At 40.0% G+C, this 24,386-nt stretch overlaps 1 protein-coding gene across 4 annotated transcripts in view; it reads right to left on the reverse strand.

Annotated features, from left to right (window-relative positions):
- The window catches only part of LOC127625710 (serine/threonine-protein kinase WNK2-like), a 46,376-nt gene that overhangs the window by 13,531 nt on the left and 8,459 nt on the right, over positions 1-24,386 (reverse strand). For 2 of the 4 annotated variants that reach the window (XM_052101061.1, XM_052101060.1), the window contains exons 2-19: positions 23,551-23,723; positions 23,013-23,233; positions 21,908-22,065; positions 20,030-20,118; positions 19,328-19,547; positions 10,813-11,095; positions 8,890-9,356; positions 6,836-6,976; positions 6,673-6,711; positions 6,205-6,375; positions 5,049-5,474; positions 4,049-4,309; positions 3,900-3,940; positions 3,512-3,674; positions 3,305-3,421; positions 662-826; positions 484-535; positions 153-359 (exon numbers count right to left, since the gene is read on the reverse strand). In XM_052101061.1, the coding sequence (XP_051957021.1) occupies positions 153-359; positions 484-535; positions 662-826; positions 3,305-3,421; positions 3,512-3,674; positions 3,900-3,940; positions 4,049-4,309; positions 5,049-5,474; positions 6,205-6,375; positions 6,673-6,711; positions 6,836-6,976; positions 8,890-9,356; positions 10,813-11,095; positions 19,328-19,547; positions 20,030-20,118; positions 21,908-22,065; positions 23,013-23,233; positions 23,551-23,723 (3,394 nt within the window). The remainder of the gene's footprint in view (positions 1-152; positions 360-483; positions 536-661; positions 827-3,304; positions 3,422-3,511; positions 3,675-3,899; positions 3,941-4,048; positions 4,310-5,048; positions 5,475-6,204; positions 6,376-6,672; positions 6,712-6,835; positions 6,977-8,889; positions 9,357-10,812; positions 11,096-19,327; positions 19,548-20,029; positions 20,119-21,907; positions 22,066-23,012; positions 23,234-23,550; positions 23,724-24,386) is intronic. The other 2 variants (XM_052101062.1, XM_052101063.1) reach the window with 2 other exon arrangements.

A 24,386-nucleotide genomic window follows, 5' to 3' on the forward strand; every position in this document is an offset into this window, starting at 1 on the left:
TTAATATAGTAGCACAATTATATTTTTGTCTAGAAAAGTAATTTCATACATTTAAGCATAAAAATATTAAGATCACGAGAAACATTTCAGTCAAGTGTTTCAAAGTGGTTCAGTTTTGACCGGTAGTGTATATTGACATAAACTGACATTACCCATTGAAACAGAAGCAGATCCTGTGCTGGGTTCTGGTGGCTGGGTTGAGACACTCTCAGCAGGTTGAGCAGTGGCAGTACCATCAGTTATTGTTGAGGATAGAGATTGTGTGAATGGGCCCCCATCTGACGATGCATCCTGACTGGCAGCAGCTGGGGCCTCTTCCACAGGGCAGATGATAAACCACCTCTTACCAGTGTGTAGAACTAAGGAAAGGTAAGAAGAACATGTATTAACAACCTGTTCCAAAATATCGATCCATCCATTTTTTTTTTCAGGAAACATTAGAATTCATTTTTAATATGCCAATTAGAGGAGGGAGAAATTTACCGTTTTGTTGATAAACTGGCTGAGGAGCCCCGGATTGCAGACCTTTCATTCCCTAGAAAAATTAGACTTTAAATTACCCAATTTAGTGGTGTCCATATATGGCAAACCCACTTCACATACAATTTCTTCCACATACAGTATTTAAAATGTAACATGTTGAACAACCTCCCTGTATTACCTCTCCCCCTACCTCCCCAGGGGTTTGTCCATGACTTTTTCCAAGTTCTGAAGCCTTTTCTTCATCCATGTCCTCACTCAAAATGTCCTCTGCCTTGTCAACAATGTCTTTCAGTTGATCTATGAAGATCTCCTTTTCTATTGGTAGAATGAAACCATTTTCCACCTGATACACAAAGGAAAATAATTTGCACAGAAAAAGATTGCATAGAAAAGAAATGTAAATTGGACCAGATAGTTTAATCAATTGTTATATGTCTCAAACAACCATTGAACATACAGTGGCAAGAAAAAGTATGTGTACCCTTTGGATCTACCTGCATTTATTTAAGAGATCTCAAAATACCTAAGATCAAGAATTGCTGCTTTGCATCAATGGAAAGAGTTAAAAGTTATCCCGAAGTGCTTATATATTCATCTGTCCACTGTTAGACAAATTGTCTATAAATGGAAATGATTTAGTACTGTGGCTACTCTCTCTTGAAGTGGCCATCCAGCCACGATAACTGAAAAGGTCACACTGCAGAATGCTTAACAGGTGTGTAAAACAGTTAAAGGATGGGCAAGGAGGAGGCGAGAACCGGCTTGTCAACATAAATAATATTTTAATGTAAACTTAAACCAAAAGCACAAACATAAACACACATGACGGACATGTCCGTAATTCTCTCTCTCTCGAACCATCGCCGCCTTTATCCCTCGCGCGCCTCATCAGGCCGATTGGGGACCGGGCACGCGATATTCCGCCCCGGCCCCGCCCCCCTCCACTCCACACTCCTCCCGGCGTTATCTCAGGCCGGGGTGCCACCGGCATGACGTGTATCTTGTGTCCCGCGTGGTCATCCCCGCCTTCCTCGCCCTGAGAGGAGACAGGAGGGGAAAAAAAAACAAAAAAACAAAAAAACAAAATAGGCGAGGGAAAAGGCCAACACGGTGCGAAAGGGAGAGAGAGAGGAGAGAGAGAAAAAGCTCACTCACTGGTTCTCTGATGTACCGTTGCGTGGTCCTCGAACACTCCTCCATACTCAGGCGGACGACAGCCGCTCCAACCCCGGGCGAACCGGAGTGAAACCGTCGACCCCCAGTAGGCAGAACGCGCCTCCGCTTTTCTGGCGGCAAATGGGGACACTCCTCCGCCCCTGGCAGCGGCTCTACCGCTCCGGGCGGTCGGAGAGTTTCTTGCCTCCTCCCCTCGCGGACGGCGGTCTTCCCTCGACCCCTCCGCGTCTCTGGGGACGGCAGGGCACTCCTCCGCCCCCGGCAGCGGCTCCCTCGCTCCAGGCGGTCGGGGTATCCAGTCCCCACTTGCCGCGTGGACGACGGCCGTACCCCGCATCCGGGCGGTCGGGCTACTCCGGCACCCGGCAGATGGCAGTGGCGCTCCCCTGGGTGGACGGCAGTGTCGAGGACTCTGCGACGGGCATCCCTCCTCCTTCCCGGGTTTCGGCACCAATGGATGGGCGAGGAGGCGAGAACCGGCTTGTCAACATAAATAATATTTTAATGTAAACTTAAACCAAAAGCACAAACATAAACACACATGACGGACATGTCCGTAATTCTCTCTCTCTCGAACCATCGTCACCGGCCGCCTTTATCCCTCGCGCGCCTCATCAGGCCGATTGGGGACCGGGCGCGCGATATTCCGCCCTGGCCCCGCCCCCCTCCGCTCCACAAGGTGACATCTAAAGACTTGAAGGAATAATTGGAACTAGTTAACATCTCTGTTCCTGAGTCTACTATATGGAAAACATTAAACAGGCATGGTGTCCATGGAAGACACACAGCACTAAGTATGGCGTAAAAAGGGCACCGCATACCAAAATGAAACATCATCCCAATGGTGAAGTACTGCGGAGGGAGGATCATGATTTGGGGCTGCTTTGCTGCTTCGGGGCCTGAACTGCTTGCTCGAACCAATGAGGGAAAAATGTATTCCCAAGTTCATCAAGATATCCTACAGGATAATATCAGGGTGGATGTCCACAAGCTAAAGATCAGTAGAAGTTGGGTGATGCAGCAGGACAATGACCCTTAACATCAAAGTAAATCCACTACAGAATGGCTTCAAAATAAGAAAATACACCTTTTGTAGTGACCCAGTCAGAGTACAGACATTAACCTAATAGAGACGCTGTGGAATGACCTCAAGAGAGCTGTTCACTCCAGACATCCTAAGAATATGCCTGAGCTGAAGCAGTTCTGTAAGGAAGAATGGTCCAAATTTGCTTCTGAATGTTGTGCAGTTCTAATCTGCAGCTACCGGAGAAGCCTGGTCGAGGTTACTGCTGCCAAAGGGGGATCGACTAGTAATCCAAGGGTTCATTACTTTTTCCACAGCACTGTGAATGTTTAAGGGATGTGTTCGATAAAGACATGAAAGATTATAATTGTTTGTGTGTTGTAAGCTTAAGCACATTGTTGTTTGTCTATACTTGTGATTTTGATGAAGATGAGATCACATTTTATGACCAATTAATACAGAAAACCAGCTAATTCCAAAGGTTCCAAATAATTTTTCTTGCCACTGTATGATGACTACACAAATTCATATTTAAGTTGTTTTCACACCAGATTTCCAGCACCACAATATTGTGTCATTATGTTTTTTTAAAGTCAGTGCAGGCCAGAAACTTAATCTCACCATATAAGTGGCTATTTCTTCAGGTGCGTCCCCGTCTAGATCAAATTTGAAGGTCACCATTTTATGATTGTGTGTTTCCAGCTGGCATTCCACCATCTTGTCGCCAGTATTACAAACCTGCAAGGATGAATGAAGGACAAGAGCGTTTTTAAGAGGAGACTGCAAACATAATCTGTATTTTTGATAGGGAAATATCTTAATCCTCACATTTAGCATGCTCAGCTTGGGTTTGTTTATTCTTTCCTGCCGTGACCGTGTGCGAGTAGATTTGCGGTGGTGCTTTTTGGGTTTGCCGTCACCCTTCCCTCCGCCAGTGGATCCTTCATAGCTGTCAGTCATCTCTTTACAAGATCCTGCATCTTGGTTTAAGCTAGACAAACAAGACAAAATCAGATTCAGTTTAAAATATTTGCTAGTAAACAATTTGTCATGAGTGCTTCTGTTTGAATGCATTTTGTATTAACTACCACTAAAACTTAACAGATACTGTACATACATTGTAGATTATACCATTAAAGAACACCCATAGTGGTTGCATTCCCATTCATGCAATTCCCATATACATTTGTAGTGGAAAAACAACAACAATACCTACTTGTCACATACATAACTATGGAGTAGAAAAGACACAGGTGCCTGTTTGGAAAACAAGATTTTTTCAATGAGCTGTGTGAGATTTTCAATACATATTACAATCAGATTTATGGATTTGCAGTCAGACTAACAATACTAAGTGGCTCTCACCTCAGTGCTTGGTTGAACTTGGTTGGGTTCCGGTGCAGTGTCCAGCATTTGCTGAGTTGTTCCAGGCATACAAGTGCTCTCAGGAACAGCTAATCCTGTCTGTATTCCAGCCTGCTGCAGAGGTGGCTCCATGCTTTCAGACTGGGCTTGGGCACTTTTAAATTTTGGCTCTGATTGGCTGTCCTGTGAAGGAGGTTGGACCTGCGACAGAATGGTGTGAACTGGAGCCAGGACCTGAGATTCCAGATGATGAGGGTACTCCTGTTGCCAAAAAAAAAAAAAAAATGTTGCATTGTTCAGTGTACAGCAAGAACATTGATCCCAAAGGTTTGTAGATTGATTGCTATGACAAAGCTCTATTGCACCAATCCTGCTTAATGTACTGCTATTGCATTGTGCCTCTGAAAGTAATTACTGGGAAACTACACTTGTGTGATCAAAGAAATAAACTACCGTCAAATGTTTTGAAACACTTGGCTGAAATGTTTCTCATGATCTTAAAAATCTTTTGATCTGAAGGCGTATGCTTAAATGTTAGAAATTAGTTTTGTAGATACAAATGTAAGTGTGCCACCATATTAATGTATTTCATTATAAAACTAAAATGTAATAAAAAAAAAGTTTTTACAATTGATGACTTGGACCAAATAATAAAGAAAAGCAGCCAATAAGTGCCCAAAATAGATGGGAACTCCTTCAATACTGTTCAAAAAGCATCCCAGGGTAATACATCAAGAAGTTGGTTGAGAAAATGTCAAGAGTACATGTCTGCAAATTCTAGGCAAAGGGAGACTACTTTGAAGATGCTAAAATATAACACATAGTATTCCCATAGTTCCATTTATGTCATTCCATAGTTTTGATGACGTTACTATTATTCTAAAATGTGAGAAAAAAATGGGTGTTTCAAAACTTTTGACCGGTAGTGCAATTTGATCCACTTTATCTGTACATAAATACATTTTATCAATAAGGCATTGAAGGAAACCACAGCATTTACCTCTGCAAATGGTTCAGGAATAGATGGGTCTTGTAGACTGAAGGAGACTGGATTAGGGGTAGGCAAGGAGGGCTGTGTTGGTTGGGGTTGAAAAAGGGAACCTTCTGATGGTGGAACAGGAGAGCACATCTGCTTATGTTGCTCGGGGGGAATTATGGAAGGGGACAGGGCCATAGCCAGGAGAGGTATAGGAGTGGGAACATTCAGATGGGTGGACACAGGTGTGCCTGCCCCTATTATACATGGTGCATTCTGCATGGGTACCATAGAAAGAGGAGCACTGATTGGGCTTAGTGAGGGGTAGGGAGAAGATATTGGAGGGGCATTTGTGGGGTAGGAAGAAGAGTAAGAGACTAAGGAGAAAGGTATTGATTCTGTCCCTGCAGGTACGCCCCCTTCAGGCAAAAGAGGATATTGCGAAGGAAACTAAAGAATACAGATCAGGATAGAAATGTAAACAGCCAGAGGAAAGGAAGACATCTATATACACTACCAGTCAAAAGTTTTGAAACACTTACTCATTCTTTACTATTATTCTAAAATGTGAAGAAGAAAAAAAAAAATATATAATAAAGTCATCAAAACTATTGAATAACATAAATCGAACTATGGGAATTATGTTGCGATTAAACAAAATCCAAAATAAATAAAAACTATGTTATATTGTAGCATCTTCAAAATAATCTCCCTTTGCCTTCTCCCATGTACTCTTGACATTTTCTCAACCAACTTCTTGAGGAATCACCCTGGGATGCTTTTTAAACAGTATTGAAGGAGGTCCCATCTATGTTGGGCACTTATTGGCTGCTTTTCATTATTATTTGGTCCAATCTTTTTTTTTTTTTATTACATTTTAGTTTTATAATTAAATTAATTAATATGGTGGCACAATAAAAATGTTGTCCACAAAACTAATTTAACACATATAGCATACAGCTTCAAATCAAAAGATTTTTAAGATCATGAGAAACATTTCAGTCAAGTGTTTCAAAACTTTTGACCGGTAGTGTATTTGCATGCAGAATCAAGAAAATCCCCCAATTTCTAACATCTATAGTTGAACAAATTTCACCCTTGCCAAAGAGTGTACTTGTTCCGATATCTGGGAAAAGGTGTTGCATGCAAAGTCCTAAATTCTTTTATTTTATAAACTGACCTGTGTGGAAATATGTAGAGGCTGGAGATGGGTAGCAGTCTGAACATTCAGCCCCGGCTGTGGAGGGAGTGTAGTGGTGCTGAGCATTAAAGATGCTGACTGTAATAGATGCTGTGGAATGGACTGAGCATTTGAAGATGACTGCACTATGGGTGAAAGAGTTGATAAAGTCTGGGAAAGACAAAAAGAGAGAAAGAGATAGTGATACTAAAAGTTAAACAAAATTTCAGTAGGATTTATTCAACAGTTTACTCCCCCAATTTACACTGGCAATCATATCTTTATCCCCAACTGCCTAACGTCAATGGTGAAATTGCATTGATATTTGTGTTAATTTTGATGATTGAATGGTTTATTGGATTTGTACTTGGCTAATCTACTGAAAAGTAGGGCATTTTGTAAATTAAATCTTCATCATTTGAAGGCCACTATCTTCAATATCAGGATGTTTTTACAGATCAGGTCTACCTGAGGTAGGAAAGCTTCAGGATGGAAATAGAGATGAAACTGAGAGAAATACAAACACAAGGAGAAACAAAAACTAAATTAAACGAATACTTCGGTAGCACACACAGCATTAAGGGAAGGCAAGAATGTCTTCAAACAGCTAATATTCCTATAGCAGTCTTACCTCCTGTGCTACTGGTACAGTAGTCTGGTTATGCTGTGATGTGAGAGCAGAGGCAGGAACACCCTGTGGGTTTGGACGAGCATGTGGTACAGGAGTAGCTGGAGCAGAGACTGTCTTAGATGGAACCAATTGTGCAGAAGGCTGGAAAACACAAACATATCTTACTACAAGGACATTTGCAAATAGGCTTTTTACAGTCAACAGCTATTATTCAAAATATTTGGGGGAGTGTACTTCCAGCAGCACATGGCTTGATGTGACAGGTAAATTATCAGCTACTGACAGGGAACAAAATGCTAGGAGAAAATGGGTGATATTAAATATCAGAGCAGTGATTTGCTCTACACACAGTGGATGTGTCTCTATGAAGGGCCACATATAGGTTGACAGTGGTAATTTGCAGGTTGCAACAGCAGTCATTTATTGTTCTGTAAGCTTTCTGTGCCATTCTCTAAATCTTTCACAAGACTGTGCCCTTCAAAAGGACATAATAGTCCCCTGACAACAATCTGATTTCTTATTCTTTAGGAAATAACAGTGATCAGAGAAAACATATTCTATTTTAATCAAGAAATGAATCTCCTCTTTAAGACAACACAGACATGAATAGTGGGATAAATGGGTATTTAGCAGCTATTCAACATATTCTGGAAGCAGGTTTTTCCAAAGAAGGTGAAGAAGAAGCTTGGAAAGTGAGGGTGAGCCAAAAGCGAATCTCTAGTTCTAGATTTACTTGCCGGGATCATAGCAAGTATATTTTATTGGTCACCTACCACAAGACCAGGTCCAAATTTGTTGTCCTGCATGTGAAGAGCTAAAGAGCTCATGCTTTGGACCTGATGTACAGGGAAGCTGTTAGCACTAGCATCACTGTGGCTATTTCCAGGCTGTGCACTGTCAATCAGCACAGGAGAGCTGGTGCGACGACTGATAATATGATGTAGACAGCGATGGAGATGAGATAAATCTGAGTTGTCTCCCAAACTAGGAGAATATTTCCCACTCAAGGAGATAGGGGACACTGGAGAGGAGGACCTGAGTGAGGATGGTGGATCAGCATGAGAAGATAAGGACATTCGTCTGGTAGTAGATGTGTGGATTGGTGATGGTATCGATATGTAGACAGGGGAAAATGTAGATTTATGGTTTAGTGATGAAGACATGTTTTGAGGAAAAGTTGTAACTAGAACGTTCGGAGGAGAATAGCCTTTATGAACTGGAGAAGGTGGGGTGATTTGAACTGGTATTGAACTCTTGGGAACAGAAGATGACAGAGCCATATATTCTGAGCAGGGTGCAGTTGTAGGAGTTGGAGATGTTAGGATCCCATAAGTTGGTGAAGTCGGGTCTGGATGAGTCAGATCAGGTGGCAATGATGGTTTTGAGGAGGAAACAGATGGCAAGTTTAGGTGAACAGGAGAGGAAGAAGGTGAAGGAGCCTGACTCAGAGATCCACGACTCCGTGACCTTCCAGCCAGCAACAGTGCCATACATGCCTGGCAGTAATGTGGGTGGACCTCTGAGTTCCTGCGTCTGGACTGCATCGTTGGAACCTGAACTTTCATATTCACCAGCTCAGAATGTTGTAAACTGTAATGAGAGGCTTCAGTGGTAGTTTTAGGTACATTCATTGGTGCCTGTTCATCATTTGTGAATGATGAAGAACATGCTGTAAAGGCACTTTTAGAAAGTGGCTCATCCATTGTATCACTAGAGCTCGCTGGATGATGCAGCCTTTCTAAGTAATCCTGCAGGTCGGTTCTCCTCTTTAAGGTTTCAAGGAATGAGGTGCTGATACGTCTGGTCCCCGCCAAGCTGTCAGAGAATAGCAAAGGCCTCTGGAATCCACAGGGTACACTGCCACGTTGCTGCTCATTCATCCACGGTTTGAGAAAAAACATATTAAAAAATAAATTCATCATAACATAACAACTGACCTTGGAACTAAGGAAGTAAATGGATGGGAATTATGATGGTAGTCTGGGTTTTGTTTGGGTTTTCTTACAAAGTAAAGTTCAACTTAGGTTGTAAAGGAAACCCAAGAACAAACTTACTGGTGATTGCTGGTAGGAGCTCTGATGCAGGTGTCCTGCAAATTGCTGAAAAGCCCCTTGATGTTGCTGCTGATATTGCTGGTGCAGCTGGACTGTGGGTTGTTGCTGGGGTCCTTGAGGCACCAAACCTGGAGTTGGTGCTTGTGCTACCTGGTGCAGAGGAGCACTAGGCTGTTGTTGGGCTCCTTGGGGCTGCAGAGGTCTGGGTTGTTGCTGGGTCCCCTGGATTAGCTGGCCCATGCTTTGTTGTGGGTGCATGTGTAGAACAGGTTGCTGTTGTTGATTCCCAGGAGGCAGGTGTACAGTTGATGGCTGTTGGGAACCTTGTGGTAACTGAGCAAGGAGCTGTGCTGGAGGGCTTAAGACCCTCTGGGCAGTGGAAATTGGCTCTGAATGGGACTGCTGAGAGGTGCTGTCTTGGTAGCTCGAAGCCCCTGTTACCACTGTTGAGCCTGTGCTGCTGTCAGCTGCATTGGTTGGGACACACAAAATAAAAGTGCTCACTCAGTTATTTTAAAAAGTAAAATGTTGCTGACTTTCATTACATAAGTTAAAAAAATAAATCAAATAAAAAAACAGGTTAAAACAGAAATCACCAATTAATAATTGGTAATGATAAAAAAAAGAGAGAACAGCACACAGTAAAATAGGAACCCATGCAATTAAATGAACAACGTTTTGACCACTTAAGTCATCTTCATTAATGTTTCAATAAGTGACCATGCCTTAATTTTCTTGGATGTGTGCACACAACTTTCATTTGTAATATCAATCATTGGTCTCGTGTCTGACGGACCAATGGCTAAAAAAATGATATCTCTCTATAGTTTTGATACTGTGTTATGTTTTTAGATTTATATAATAACTTGTAGTGGTAACAAATGTTTGAAATTACCTGATTGTGTGAAAGTTTGCCTTACATGTGAACCACACTGTGACCACTGAAAACAGCACATCACTCTTGCGCACCATAGTATTGGTTGTGGCCGTACTGTGAAATGTCGTGTCAGAGTTTGTGCTTATTTTGATGACCTGCTTCTTTAATATTGAACTATTGGGCATGATATGAATATACAAATAGGTGAATAAAACTATTGACTCAACATTGCAAGAAAATTATTGCGATATACACTCACGACAACTTTATTAGTTAGACCTATACACCTACTAATTCATGCAATTATCTAATCAGCCAATAGTGTGGCAGCAGTACAATGCATAAAATGCATGCATGCATATAAAGGTCAGGAGCTTCAGTTAATGTTTACATCAACCACCAGAAAGAGGAAAAAAGGTGATCTCCGTGACTTCAACCGTGGCATGATTTTTAGTACCAGACGGGTTGTTTGAGTATTTTTTGTAACTACTAATCTCCTGGGATTTTCACGCACAACAACAGTCTCTAGAGACTCAGAATAGAGCCAAAAACAAAAAACACTCAGTGAGAGAGAGAGTTCTGTGGACGAAAATGTGGAGTAAATTCTAGAAACTGTTGTGCATGAAAATCCCAGGAGATCAGCAGTTACAGATATTAGCCCATTTGGCACCAAAAATCATGCCAAAATCAAAAATGTTCCCCCATTTTGCTGGTTGATGTGAACATTAACTGAAGCTCCTGACCAGTGTCTGTATGATTTTATGCAATGCACTGCTGCCACACGATTGGCTGATAAGAAAATTGCACAAATAGGTAGGTGTACAGGTGTAACTAATAAAGTGGTTGGTGAGTGTATATTAATATACGATTTGATTGTATTGGCACAGGCCTGTAGTTGATATCATCAACTAAGCCCCACAGTCATCTATTTATTTTCAGGTTGATGAGAACATTGAATGACTTAAATCAGGCAGAGGTTCCTATTAATTACCATTGAGCTGCTGTATCTATGTTTGTACAACACATAACATCTAGCTCCCTCTTACGTGTGGCTGTAGTTGCACAGGTTGGGGCACCGCAAACCAGGCCGACTGCTTCACTCTGTGCCTCCTCTGTTTCAGATGGAAGACAAGGTGGTCCGCCCACTGGGGGCCCTGTGGAGGGCACCTGAAGGAGATTCGACGTCTCAGTCTTAGTGCCGCTCTTTTCTGTTTTCCCATTTAGGCCCGAGACCATGCGCTGTCGTCTCCACTTTATAAGAGCCACACGGTCACGGATAGACTTACCCACAATCTTCACATCAGTTTCTAAAAAGAAGCCAGAATCCACCTGCAGAGAATAGAATTGTTTTACAGTTTTTTTTTTTTACAATATTACAGATTATTTTTGTTATTTAAACAGCTGAAAATAATTCTGACTACAGAATGAGTATGTATTACAATCTAGATTCATTTCTTATATATGTCAATGTCAAATTTATTTATATAGCACCATTAAACACAACCAGGGTTGACCATTTGCTGCACAATAAAGAACAGGACAATTAGACAATACAGTATCATTACTAAAATACAGTGCAATAAAACTTCCTCATTGGTTATATGCCAAATCAAAGAGACAGGTTTTTAGCTTAGATTTAAAAACAGATAGTGATGGTGCAGACCTAATACAGAGGGGCAGAGCATTCCACAATCTGGGTACAGCTACCGAAAAGGCGCGGTCACCCCTATATGTCAGCTTCGACTTTGGGATGCACAACAATCTCTGGTTGGACGACAGGACACAAAAAGCGGGCCGATTTTCAGTCAGTGAATCCAAAACATAAAGAGGAGCTAAATCATTTAAAGATTTTAAAACTAAAAGAAGAATTTTTAAATTTACTCAAAATAACTGTATCGCACAGGAAACCAATGCAAGGACAGTAACACTGGCGCAATGTGATCAAATTTTTAGTACCAGGTAAAAGTCTTGCAGCTGCATGTTGAACTATCTGCAAGCGGGATAAAGCTGATTTGCTAATCCCGAAATACAGTGAGATACAGTAATCCAACCTCGATGTAATAAAGCCATGAATTACTTTTTCAAAATTTTTACTAGACAGAATAGATTTAACTTTGCTAGTAGTCGAAGCTGAAAGAAACGTGATTTAACGTGATTTCTCTGTGTTTATCTCTTTGTCAAATTTCAGACCATCATCAAAAACCACACCCAGATTTTTAACCCAAGGCTTCACAGAAAATGATAAATCACCGAGATTTATTTTGGGAGTACTGAAAGAATCCAACACACCAAACACTATTATTTCAGTTTTACTCTCATTAAAATTAAGAACATTTAAAGACAACCAAGCCTTCACATCAGATAAACATATCATAAGTGCTTCCAAGCCATCAGAACTCTTTTTTGAGGGCAGATAGATTTGAGTGTCATCAGCATAGCAATGGAACGACAGCCCATGCTTCCTAAAGATAGAACCCAATGGAAGCATACATAATGAAAAAATAATGGGAGCTATGATAGAACCCTGGGGCACACCACACGAAAGAGGAGCTGACTCAACGTTATCTTTAAAACTTCTATTAGAAAGATATGATTTAAACCATTTAAGTGCACTTCCTTTTATTCCAGCACAGTGCTCCAAGCGAGCAAGAAGGACAGCATGGTCCACTGTATCGAAAGCAGCACTCAAGTCTAGGAGCACAAGCACAGCAAAGTCCCCAGCATTGCCAGTTAGTAAAATATCATTTAAAATCTTCAAAAGTGCATTCTCTGTCGAGTGGTGTTTTCTAAAACCTGATTGAAAAACCTCAAAGATCTTATTTTCATCAAGAAAACTCTGCAGTTTTTGCACAACTATTTTCTCTAAGATCTTTGTAATAAAAGACAGATTAGAAATAGGTATAAAATTAGCTAAAACAGTAGGGTCTAAGTTTGGTCTCTTCAGTAAAGGATTAACTGTAACATGTTTTAACACATCAGGTACAGTACTAGTTTCAAAACATCGATTTATCATATTCAAAAAGTAGGAACCCCCTGTATCAAAAACTTGTTTCAGGAAAAATGGAGGAATAACATCAATGGTGGAGCCTGATGGCTTTAACTGATCCACTATTTCTTGAAGATGTATAAAAGAGATAGGTTCAAACTGACTGAACTCAGCAGTACAAACAGAGGGAATGGAAGGATCAAAAACAGGGGGAAATATCCCCAATCTGATATAATTTATCTTATTAACTAAAATATAAGAAACTCTTCACACACAGTTTTTGACACTGGAGATTCACAAACTGTTGGATTAACAACAGCATTAAAAATAGTAAAAAGAGTTTGGGGTCTATGGTAGTTCTTGTGAATGTTTTCCCCAAAATACCTGGACTTTGATACTCTCACTGCCACCTGGAATTTGGATAAAGAATCACTGAGTATTTCAAAGGAAATCTGGAGGATGTCCTTTTTCCACTTACGCTCCGCTCTTCTACAGATCTGCCTCAAACAGCATATGTTATCGTCAATCCAAGGCCCAGATCTTGGTTTAAGTTTTAGTCTTAACAGGTGCCAGTGAGTGAAACATTTAAACATATAGAATTGAGCCTAAGTAGAAGCTCCTCAGCACTCAGATCACACTGTCTGATCTCCACTGATTGAATAGTATCACAAAAAGCTAATGAAAAAGCTTTGCTAGTGGTTGAGGTAAATAAACAAGATTGATGGACATATTTAGTGGCTTTAGAAGTATTAGATACCCAAGGAACAGAAAATATTACAGATTTATGGTCTGAAAACCCATTATCAAATACCTCAAATCATAATGAAAAATGCCATATGATAACTCCAGGTCAAGTGTGTGTCCAAGCTGATGAGTAGGGACATTCATATGATGTTCTAAATCAAATGCATTAATCAGAGTAATTAATTCTTTAGCTAATGAGTCTGCTGTGCAACATACATGAACATTGAATTCTCCAAGAATTAACAGTTTATCATATTTCGGTATAAATTCCCCCAAGAAGTCTGCAATCTCATTTAAAAAGTCTATGTTGTGCTTAGGGGGGGCGGTATATCAGAGCAACCAAGAGTGGGCAATTCAGATCCAATGTAAATAGCTGCAACTTAAAACTCCTATAGTCATAATCCATAAGTGGGCGGTAAGAAAATGTATCTTTAAAAATAGAGACCAATCCCCCACCGCGGACCGTTGTAAGAGGTGAATTAAAAAACAAACAATTTGGGGGTAGAAGTTCAGAGAATGGCTTAAGTCTCCAGTAGTAAGCCAAGTTTCAGTAATGAATAAAAAATCCAACTCCACGAAGAGAAAAGTCATTCAAAATAAAAGTGTTATTTACCACTGATCTGGCGTTATGTAACGGCATCCTTAGCCGAGGCGAGTTATCAGTCGGCTCCTCAAATTGTAATGGTCTTGATAAGCGTTTTTTTTAGTTTCAAACTACATTTAACTTTACACAGCATCCTTAAAAATGCAGTGTTCATGGCCAGAGACATTGAAAAATAGTGAATCGTGATGAAACCATAGTAAGTCTGTTACATGTGTATAGATGGAACAGAAGAACACGTCCAGTGAGAACATCTCTTTAGTCTACCTCGGACAGATTAAACTCAGTTGTGCAATGGATTGCTGTGGACCATTGACAGGCTTATGTCGAATGATATGGAAATAAACCAAACAATAAATTGAGTTCTAAAGTCACTTTTTGTATTGTCTAATCCAGGGGTCAGCAACCTATGTGGTACGACTGGGGTATCACTGGTATGTGAACAACAGAAAGAGAGGAGTATGTATTTTATTAATATGAAGTATTTCAAACCAGCATGCCAATCTTCCTTTTGATGTAATCCTTCTTCCTCATCCTGCAGCGTGTTTGATGTAGTTATGAGATGAATGGGAAGCTAAACACTATTCAAGTGTGATGAGTCTGCTAGTCAATGGACCATTGTTGTCTGCAGACTATTGTGCTAGTAATATCTGCTTTGCATCAGTTGCTCTGCATGATTGAGCAGATAACAGCCTACATTTTCTTGCTTCATTTGTTGGTTTTTGCTTTCACAATAATACTTTATGTAAACAAGAAGACCAGCTATCTATGATTGAGATTTTTAATCCAGTTCCTTAAACCACAATGACGGGAACTCTCAAAATTACATAATTAAAGGAAATGATCAAACACGCATAAAGAGGTTAAAAAGTCTGATCTAAATTAAATCTGAAAATAAACAAATATATATATATATATATATTACATAAGGTTTTGCACACATTTTTCACTAAAACTGTTATGCAGATAATATAATTTGTAGTTCAAAATAAACAATACAGTGATAAACTCTATTCGGACAGGACAAGTTTTCCATGAGGAGTTTAGGGAAATTTGTGTTTCACAGATGTATTTTGTGATTTTAATACCGTCCGAATCTGACATGCCTGTTTTTCTCACACAGTTGCTGTAAAATTTCAGAGCAAATTACCGGCTAACTCAAAATCAAATCTAATCCTGTCTGAATGTGAATGTCTGTGATTGCTGATTTTGAATTCGTTCCTCCACATGTATTCACCTACATGAACTACCATTAAGATCATGCTCATGTGCACCAATCTTCTGCCTGCTGCACACCTTTCAATATGGATGTAGAATATTTGGCATCCAAAGAAAAAATAAGAATATAAAATCAACAAGGAGAGCCAAATCACAGAAACTGCTAAACCTGGCCCCTGTAATATCAGAGTCTAGTAAATTACTCACCTTAATTTCTCTACTCAATTCCGCAATGTTATAATTATATAATTCACAGATAAGTCTTGTTTATTGCAGTAGGTTTATTATAAGCAGCCACTTCTATAAACCCATGTAAAGTTCATAATAAATATTTATGATGTACAATTAATAAATAAATAAAAAAAATATATATTTTTGTTATGATAAGTTAATTTACACTTAAACAGATAAAGCTTAAAAGATAAGTTAATTACCTACATTTCCTACAGTGGCAATAAAAAGTATGTGAACCCTTAGGAATTAACTGGTTTTCTGCATTAGTTGGTCATAAAATGTGATCACTCCTTCATCAAAGTTAAGGTTTTCTAAAGTATAGACAAACACAATGTGCTTAAGCTAACAACATACAAACAATTATAATCTTTCATGTCTTTATTGTACACATCCAATTAGACATTCACAGTGATGTGGAAAAAGTAAGTAAACCCTTGGATTTAATAACTGGTCAATCCTCTTTTGGCAAAAAAAACCTCAACCAAGCATTTCTGGCAGCTGTGGATTAGACCTGCAGAATGTTCAGAAGGATTTTGGACCATTCTTCCTTACAGAACTTCTTCAGCTCAGCCACATTTTTGGGATGTCTGGTGTGAACGGCTCTCTTGAGTTCATTCCATAGCGTCTCTAAAGGGTTAAGGTCTGGGCTCTGACTGGGCCTCTCCAAAGGATGGATTTTCTGTAGTGGATTTACTTTGATGTTTAGGGTCATTGTCCTGCTGCATCACCCAACTTCTATTGCGCTTCAGCTGGTGCACAGCCACCCTGACATTATCCTGTAGAATCGTGGTCACCACAGACACCTCCAAACTGGGCTGGGGCGCTGTGTGCAATGGGCAAGCAGCCGCCGGTTCCTGGTCAGGACCGCGGCTGGGTTGGCACATCAACTGCCTAAAGTCGCTGGCTGTACTACTCACCCTGCGGAGGAGATTGCCATTGATCCAGGGCAAGCATGTGTTGGTCCGGTCCGACAACACAGCAACAGTAGCATATAGAAATCGCCAAGGTGGCGTAGGCTCTCGTCGCATGTCACAACTCGCCCGCCATCTCAACCTCTGGAGTCAGTGGCGGCTGAGGTCCCTCTCTGCTGTCGCGGCAAGCAATGCTCAGTGGAGAGTGGAGACTCCCCCCCAAGTGGTCCAGCTGATTTGGAGTCGATTTGGCAAAGCACAGGTAGACCTGTTCGCTTCCCAGGAATCCTCCTACTGCCCATCCTCCTACTGCCCACTGGTATTTACTGATGGGAGCCCTCCTCGGGACAGAGGCGCTAGCACACAGCTGGCTCCGTGGGCTGCACAAATACGCATTCCCCCAGTGAGCCTTCATGCACAGACCCTGTGCAAAGTCAGGGAGGAGAAGGAACATGATACCCTTGTGACCCCGTACTGGCCCACCCAAACTTGGTTCTTGGACCTCACGCTCCTCGCGACAGCACGTCCCTGGCAGATTCCTCTGAGGAAGGACCTTCTTTCTCAGGGATGGGCACAATCTGGCACCTGCACCCAGACCTCTGTAACCTCCACGTCTGGCCCTTGGACAGGTCGCGGAAGATCCAAGTGGCCTACCACCAGCAGTCGTAGACACAATCACTCAAGCCAGAGCTCCCTCTACCAGGCAGATTTATGCCCTGAAGTGGCATTTGTTCGTGAACTGGTGTTCTTCCCGAGCCATAGACCCCCCAGAGATGTGCAGTCGTGTCAGTGCTTTCTTTCCTGCAGGAGAGGCTGGAGGGGAGGCTGTCCCCCTTCACCTTGAAGGTATACGTAGCCACTATAGCCGCAAACCACAACGCAGTGGTTGGTAAGTCCCTAGGGAAACACGACCTGATCATCAGGTTCCTCAGATGCACCTGGAGGCTGAATCCTCCCAGGCCATGCCTCTTCTCCTCTTGGGCTTTCGGAGAGCCCCATTTGAGCCCCTAGAGTCAATTGAGCTGAAAGCCCTCTCCTTAAAGACGGCCCACCTGATTGTGCTCACCTCCGTCAAGCTTTGCATTGCACCTGCAAGCATTATCTGTCAGCGACTCTTGCCTGGAGTTTGGTCTGGCAGATTCTCACATGATCCTGAGACCCCGAACAGGCTATGTGCCCAATGTTCCCACAACCCCCTTCAGGGATCAGGTGGTGAACCTGCAAGCGCTTCACGGGAGGAGGCAGACCCAGCCCTATCGTTGCTGTGTCTGGTGCATACTTTGCGCACCTACTTGGATCACACGCAGAGCTTTAGATGCTCTGAGCAGCTCTTTGTCTGCTTTAGTGAACAGCGGAAAGGGAACGTTGTCTCTAAACAGAGGCTTGCCCACTGGATTCGTGGAAACGTGCACTTTTCCCCCCAGTTGAGTTCACGAAGTCATGGAACCTGGATGTCCTTCCTCCCTAGCCCTATGGTTCACAAACTCAGCGGAGGAGTTCGCAGCCAGCCTCACTATGGGGTCTAATATGCCCTGTGCTGGGATAGGTGCTCCACAGGTGCTGATTACTCCGGTAACCTTTGTGATGTATATTTCTCGGTATGGTCTCCCTGTTGGCGGACCCGCATCTTCCTTGGGTAGAGCTCTCTCTGCCCCCGGTCGCTGTGTTTGTAGAGTTCCCCCCACCCCCTTTCGTGATGGGGGCTACCACTGCACCTCTTCCATGTGTGGCTGCTGAGCCCATGTGTCATATTCCAACATGTTGACCTCCCCTTTTGGGCTGGATGTGGTCTCTGCAGGGTCTTTTCCCCCTGAAAGAATAAGAAAAGAACTTCCCCGATGCGTATGATAGCGCATAATTCTCATTGCCTTTTCTCAAAGAATGGGAGGTGTTTGGGGCTCTCAGGAGCGACCCCTAGTGTAACTACATTGACACAAACGTCTCATTCCCTCAATCAGGGAATGGAGGTTACGACAGTAACCATGATGTCTTCAAGATAAGTTTGTAACCCTTTCCAGGTTTATGCAAAGCAAAAATTCTGAGATCTCTTTTTTGAGAGGACTGGTCCACATAAGCAGATGGTTCTTATGAATAGCAAACTTAAAATGTCTGAGTGCTTTTTATAAGTCAAAGTACATCAAACCCCCCACCTCCAATCTCATTTAATTAATAGGATGCCAGGATTGCCAACTCCTGACTCTAATTAGCTTTTGTTGACGTCATTAGCCTAGGGGTTAACATAATTTTTCCAACCTACATTGTGAATGATGTATTCAATATGTACAATAATACAACAAAAAATGGTGTATTACTAGTTAAAACAGATTGTGCTTGTTTATTATTGTAACATAGATGAAGATCAAACTAGATTTTAAGACAAAATATACATAAATGCAGGTAATTCCAAAGGGTTTGCATACTTTTTCTTGCCACTGTAAACATTTTCAATCTTCTGCAAAGCCCACATCTAGAAAGCACATGAAATACATGAAATTAAATATGTCAGATGATTATAATTGTAAGTCAAAAGTCTTTAAAAAACAAATCCCATCCAAATAGGGCTTAGGAAAATTTTAAATGGCACTTTGTGTCAAAAAGGTTACCGACCCCTTGGTCTAATCAATGCTTTATGCATCTCCCACAATAATGTAATGTCTTTCTATTATCTGATATTATTATATTTCTATTATATAATTTAAATGAATAATGTTATATTTATTATATTTTTATAATGACTATATAATTATTTTATTTGTGGTCCTTTTTCAGCAAATCGTGTAATTAATTTCATTAAAAATTGTAGTTGATTGACAGCCCTAACATATATCAAGTATTTTAAAGTATTGTAAACAGCACATTTTGTTTACCATTTCCTGAGCGACTGTTTCCGGGACTTCTGTATCCAGTTCAAAGGTGAACTCAATTGCACCGCTGTCTTTATATTTTCCCTTTAGTTTCTTCTGGTCTTCAACCCAAAGCCTCAGTGCTATGAATGACTTTTTGCCATCATCTTCTTCAGCCAGCTCTACCCTCACGCCAGTGTCCTCGGCAAAGAACGCGTGGTTTAGTAAATCCTTTATGGAGTACCTTTTAGGAGAGATAGAGAGGTGGTTTGATCTGTATAGAACTAAGACATTTGTTGGTCCCATAACAACCCACAAGTTATATAATACATCCAAATACCAGAGGAAATTGTTATTAACAAGTGGACATGTTTTGCAAAAATACATTAATGAATACCTCCAAACATGCTAAATCTGAAGTACTATTAACAATATATTGCAGTCGAGTTATTTGACTGATCTATGTTCCATACACTCTCAGACAAACACATCTAACAACCAGGGGAGAAGGGACGTCATTAGCATTTAAATTACAGCAGGGTGATTTGTCATTGAGAAGGGATCAAATTACTGCAAAGGCAAATTACTGTAAAGGTTATCAGTTAAAGCAGCAGCTTTCCAGGAAAAGGCTGCCTGATAGTACTACAATTACCAAATCTGTCATAGGCAAAGGGTTTGTGACCTTTATGGTTATATGACCGTAGGCTGTACAGTTGATGCACTCACCTTTCCTCCCAATGATGACAGATACACTCTCCAATGATTTCTTTTATTTCAGGCACGGTCACCTTACTGAAACTGGCTGGCTTCACTCCCTGTGAATTTAATTAAATAAGACACACATTTATACACAAAATCCTCCTTGAAACCCCTTATACTACAAAAGGATAATGGACCAAAGACAAATTTAGGATCCACTTTATATTTGATGTCTTTAACTACTATGTACTTACATATTTGATACAATGTACTTATTATGTACATGCGTGTTGTTGAATTTTAACTACATTTAAAGTACTTGTATTTAATAACATATGTAGTTACTCTGGTATCCTTACCCCCTACTCCTAAACCATACCCGTACCTCAACCTCAGTAGCAACAAATGTACATTTTGTGATAATTTGGCAGAACAATATGTAGTTACACAATAAATACATTGTATTGTATGTATTTTATTGTTAGTACATAGTGGTTAAAGACACCTAATATAAAGTGGGACCCACATTTCTTCCAGTTTCAAAGGCAACATTTGCTTCAAACGTTGAATGCAATTACAGAGTATGACTTCATAGCACTACAAATGCATGGAAAAACCTAAGGAGCCCCTAAAAGTCCAAAGTGGTGGGAAAAAAGAAGCAAATGATTTTGCATTCTCTCGCAAAATGTATGCGCTCGTATTTGGATTCACGTGCCTGAATGCTCTGCAGGCTATTGCATTTATGAGAGATAAGTTGATATGACAGGTGCCGGTGCCTACTTTTTGTGGAAAACTGTATCTTGTAAACACGTGAGAAGATACAGTGACTCCTTTCTGTATTGCATCATTATAAATGAGGCATATCCATAAAAATAAAAAATATATATATATTATTTTAATTCAATTCAAAATTTAACATATTAAACAATGCTACAAAAATGACAGTTTTTATATATATATATATATATATAATATATATATATATATATACCATATATAGCTTGTTTTCCCAAACTACAGGCCTAATGGAATTTAAACAGGCCTAACATATTCTCAAATATCAGCTACTATTTAATATGTACATATGTTTATGTGGCCATTTATAATGCGCTAGCAGATGGCGACAATTGTGTTATGAGTGAGTCAATCATTCAAAACTGACACATACCAAACTACATAAATGATGCCTCCACAGGGCACTCCGAAGGGAGAGCAATCATGATGGCCAAACTAAAGGTTTGTTCCAAACACAATTATGAATTATTTAAAAGTAAGTTACAAATTGCAATTATTTTAAAGCCCAAAACCTTCAGCAACCACACATAATGAAGCATTTTTATTGCTTTATTAATGGAGAGGGAAACACCATCAACAACAACAATAATATGCGATTCAAATGAGCACCACAGCATTCCATTTGAATTAGACCACTCGGTCATTTTAACTGTGTTGTCTTTATTTTCACACATTCATAAATTGAAGACTATGATTTGTGTATTGGTAAGTTTTGTCTTTTGGACTTCACTCTTTCATTGCATTGGCTTTCTCTTCTTGTTGAACTCAAAAATTGGAATAATGCTGGAATTCACATAGGAGAGCTAGCAGAAGACTGTCATTATAACGCACATTTTGCGAGAGAACGCAGAGGTTTTGCGTGAAAGCGCAAAATCTTTCGCTTATATTTTTTCTCCACCCAACACTTTGATCACTTTCAGTAAAAACCTTACTGCTAATGCTCTGGAAATCAGGAACTGGAACCATAATTTTTCATATTAATAGATAAATGTCTGGCAAAGCCCTTGAAAAATAACAAAACTTAAAACCACCAATAATGTCTTATATACTCTCATGTTAGACCTGATACAGCATCTTAAATTATATTCCACCCCCCAGACTTTGACTTACACTGGTGACTTTGCGATAGATTTGCGCTGCATTCTGGCATTCTGAGTATGGATATTCAGATGTGGCCATTTCCAGCATACACATCCCAAATGCATACACATCCACAGCTTCATCGTAGTGTTCCTCATACATCTCAGGGGCCATGAACTCCGGAGTGCCTAAAAAAGAAAGAAATCAATAAGTAACAGGATTATTCCACTACAGTAACAATTGATATCATTGTTAATTAGAATACAGTTACATTCAAAAAGTATTTTGATTACTGAAGAGATTACTTTGCATTTTATTGTCATTTGTTTCATTTAATATTTAGTGCTTTCAGATGAAAAACATTTATACATGTAAATTATGCAATACAAAGTGCATTTGAACAGCGGTGAAACACTTTCTTATGATGTGTTACATTCATACGAGCAGACACAGAAGTACGTTTGAAGTAAGTTTGGAGCAGAAGAAATGGAAATAAACCTTGTGTAAATTGTCAGCTTTACGCTAAGCTAAAATGCTATTTCTATCCATTTTACATGCACATGTTACCAGACACAATCATATTTGTTTATCAAGAAAATTCACGTTGGATTATAATTTTTATTTTCTAGTAAGACCTTTGATATTAGGATATTATTTTGATATTCTTGATCATTTTTGTATTCCTGTAAAAATATCTTAAAATCCTTAAATCAAGATCAATTTGATTCATCTTGTTTTAGAAACAACACTGCATAAGATATTTTGGTTTTTCAGAGAATGTATTTTTAATTGTGTATATCGTTTTACTGTCCTGGCAGAGATTTTATAGTCAAAACAAGTTAAAAAAATCTACTAGTACTGAAGAAGTAATCCAAAGTACTTAGAATACGTTACTGACCTTGAGTAATCTAACGGCTTATGTTACAAATGACATTTTACAGCATGTATTCTGTAATATGTAGTGGAATACATTTCAAAAGTAACCCTCCCAACCCTGAAAATGAATAACTAAATCGATAATGCAGTCCTCGCTTTATTATTCCACATAACAATCTAAACTCTATAGGCCTATCATGTCAAATTAAAATGCTACAGACAATATAAACTAATATGGTAAATCACTCATGGCTGTTACCTATAACACTTTTGGCAAAGGAAGCTCTCTTTAGTGTGGCCAAGCCAAGATCACCAATCTTGACCGAGCCTGTAGGACCAGTGATGAAGATGTTGTCACACTTCAAGTCCCGATGGATGATAGGAGGGGCCCTTGTATGGAGGAAGTGGAGACCTTTTAAGATCTGTCTGCACCAGCTTCGCAAAACTTTTGATTTCATTACCTTGAAACGCTTCAGATACCTAATAACAGAAATACCAGGGTTAGAAATCCTTGTATCTTCACAAACTTCAATATGTTGTCAACAATATTCTGAACACTGTACCATATTGGTGCCAATTGCAATCAAAGGGTTTGATAAAGGCATGACAGTTATCAGAAAGTCTTGGTGCCTCAGATCAAACATGCAACAATTGTACAACTTTAAACTGGATTTGATTACATTACCTACAAAATCACTTTTAACTTTCAGTAAAGTCATAATCCTTTTAATATAGAAGTGAATAATCCTTGATGGATAGCATCAACAGTTGCTTGTCTTTTGTTGCAGGTTACTTACGTTTTCAGAGTTCCAGATGTCATCAGTTCGGTGACTAAAACAATGCACTTCTTCCCTTTAAGAGGGGATTCCCAAAAGTCATAGAAGCGCACAATGTTAGGATGCTGGAGACCTTTCAGCATCTCTGCCTCCTCTTTAAACCTCTGGCGTTCTATTTTGGACAGCTTGTGATCCTGGAATAGCATTGATGGGTGAGGTTTGTGCAACAGGACAGGCGGAGAATGAGAGGAAAGGTAGAAAGAAAGAGGAAGATGTCATGAGGTCATGTGTCAGATGTGTTGAACAGAATTCGCTCAGTCAATCTATCCATCTACAGTATCTATCTACAGTATCTATCTACAGTATCTATCTATCTATCTATCTATCTATCTATCTATCTATCTATCTATCTATCTATCTATCTATCTATCTATCTATCTGTCTGTCTGTCTGTCTGTCTGTCTGTCTGTCTGTCTGTCTGTCTATCTCTTTCAAACTGCCACACTGTTGAATAAACTAAATGATCCTTCATTCAGGGAAAAGATGGTTCTATGAATTAGCTCTTGACCAGTTCGGAGACTATATTTTATTTCATGTTGGCTCATCTTTATTGATTTAGGATGAACAGTAATAGCTCTCTGAGCACAAAAAGGCATGTTCTGTTTGTGTGTTGTTTTTTTGTCTAAGAAAGTCAAGAGGAAGATCAAAGGCAGGCATGAGAAAAAAATAATTATGCAACATGAAAGGCAAAAATTCTCCTCCAAAAGAAGGATGTGTGATTAATATTGTAGACTTTTGATATGGAGTACAAAGCAGAAAATAATTAAAACAAAAAAGGTAATTCAAGACATTTAAGA

The sequence above is a fragment of the Xyrauchen texanus genome, chromosome 32, assembly GCF_025860055.1.
Source record: "Xyrauchen texanus isolate HMW12.3.18 chromosome 32, RBS_HiC_50CHRs, whole genome shotgun sequence".
NCBI lineage: Eukaryota > Metazoa > Chordata > Actinopteri > Cypriniformes > Catostomidae > Xyrauchen > Xyrauchen texanus.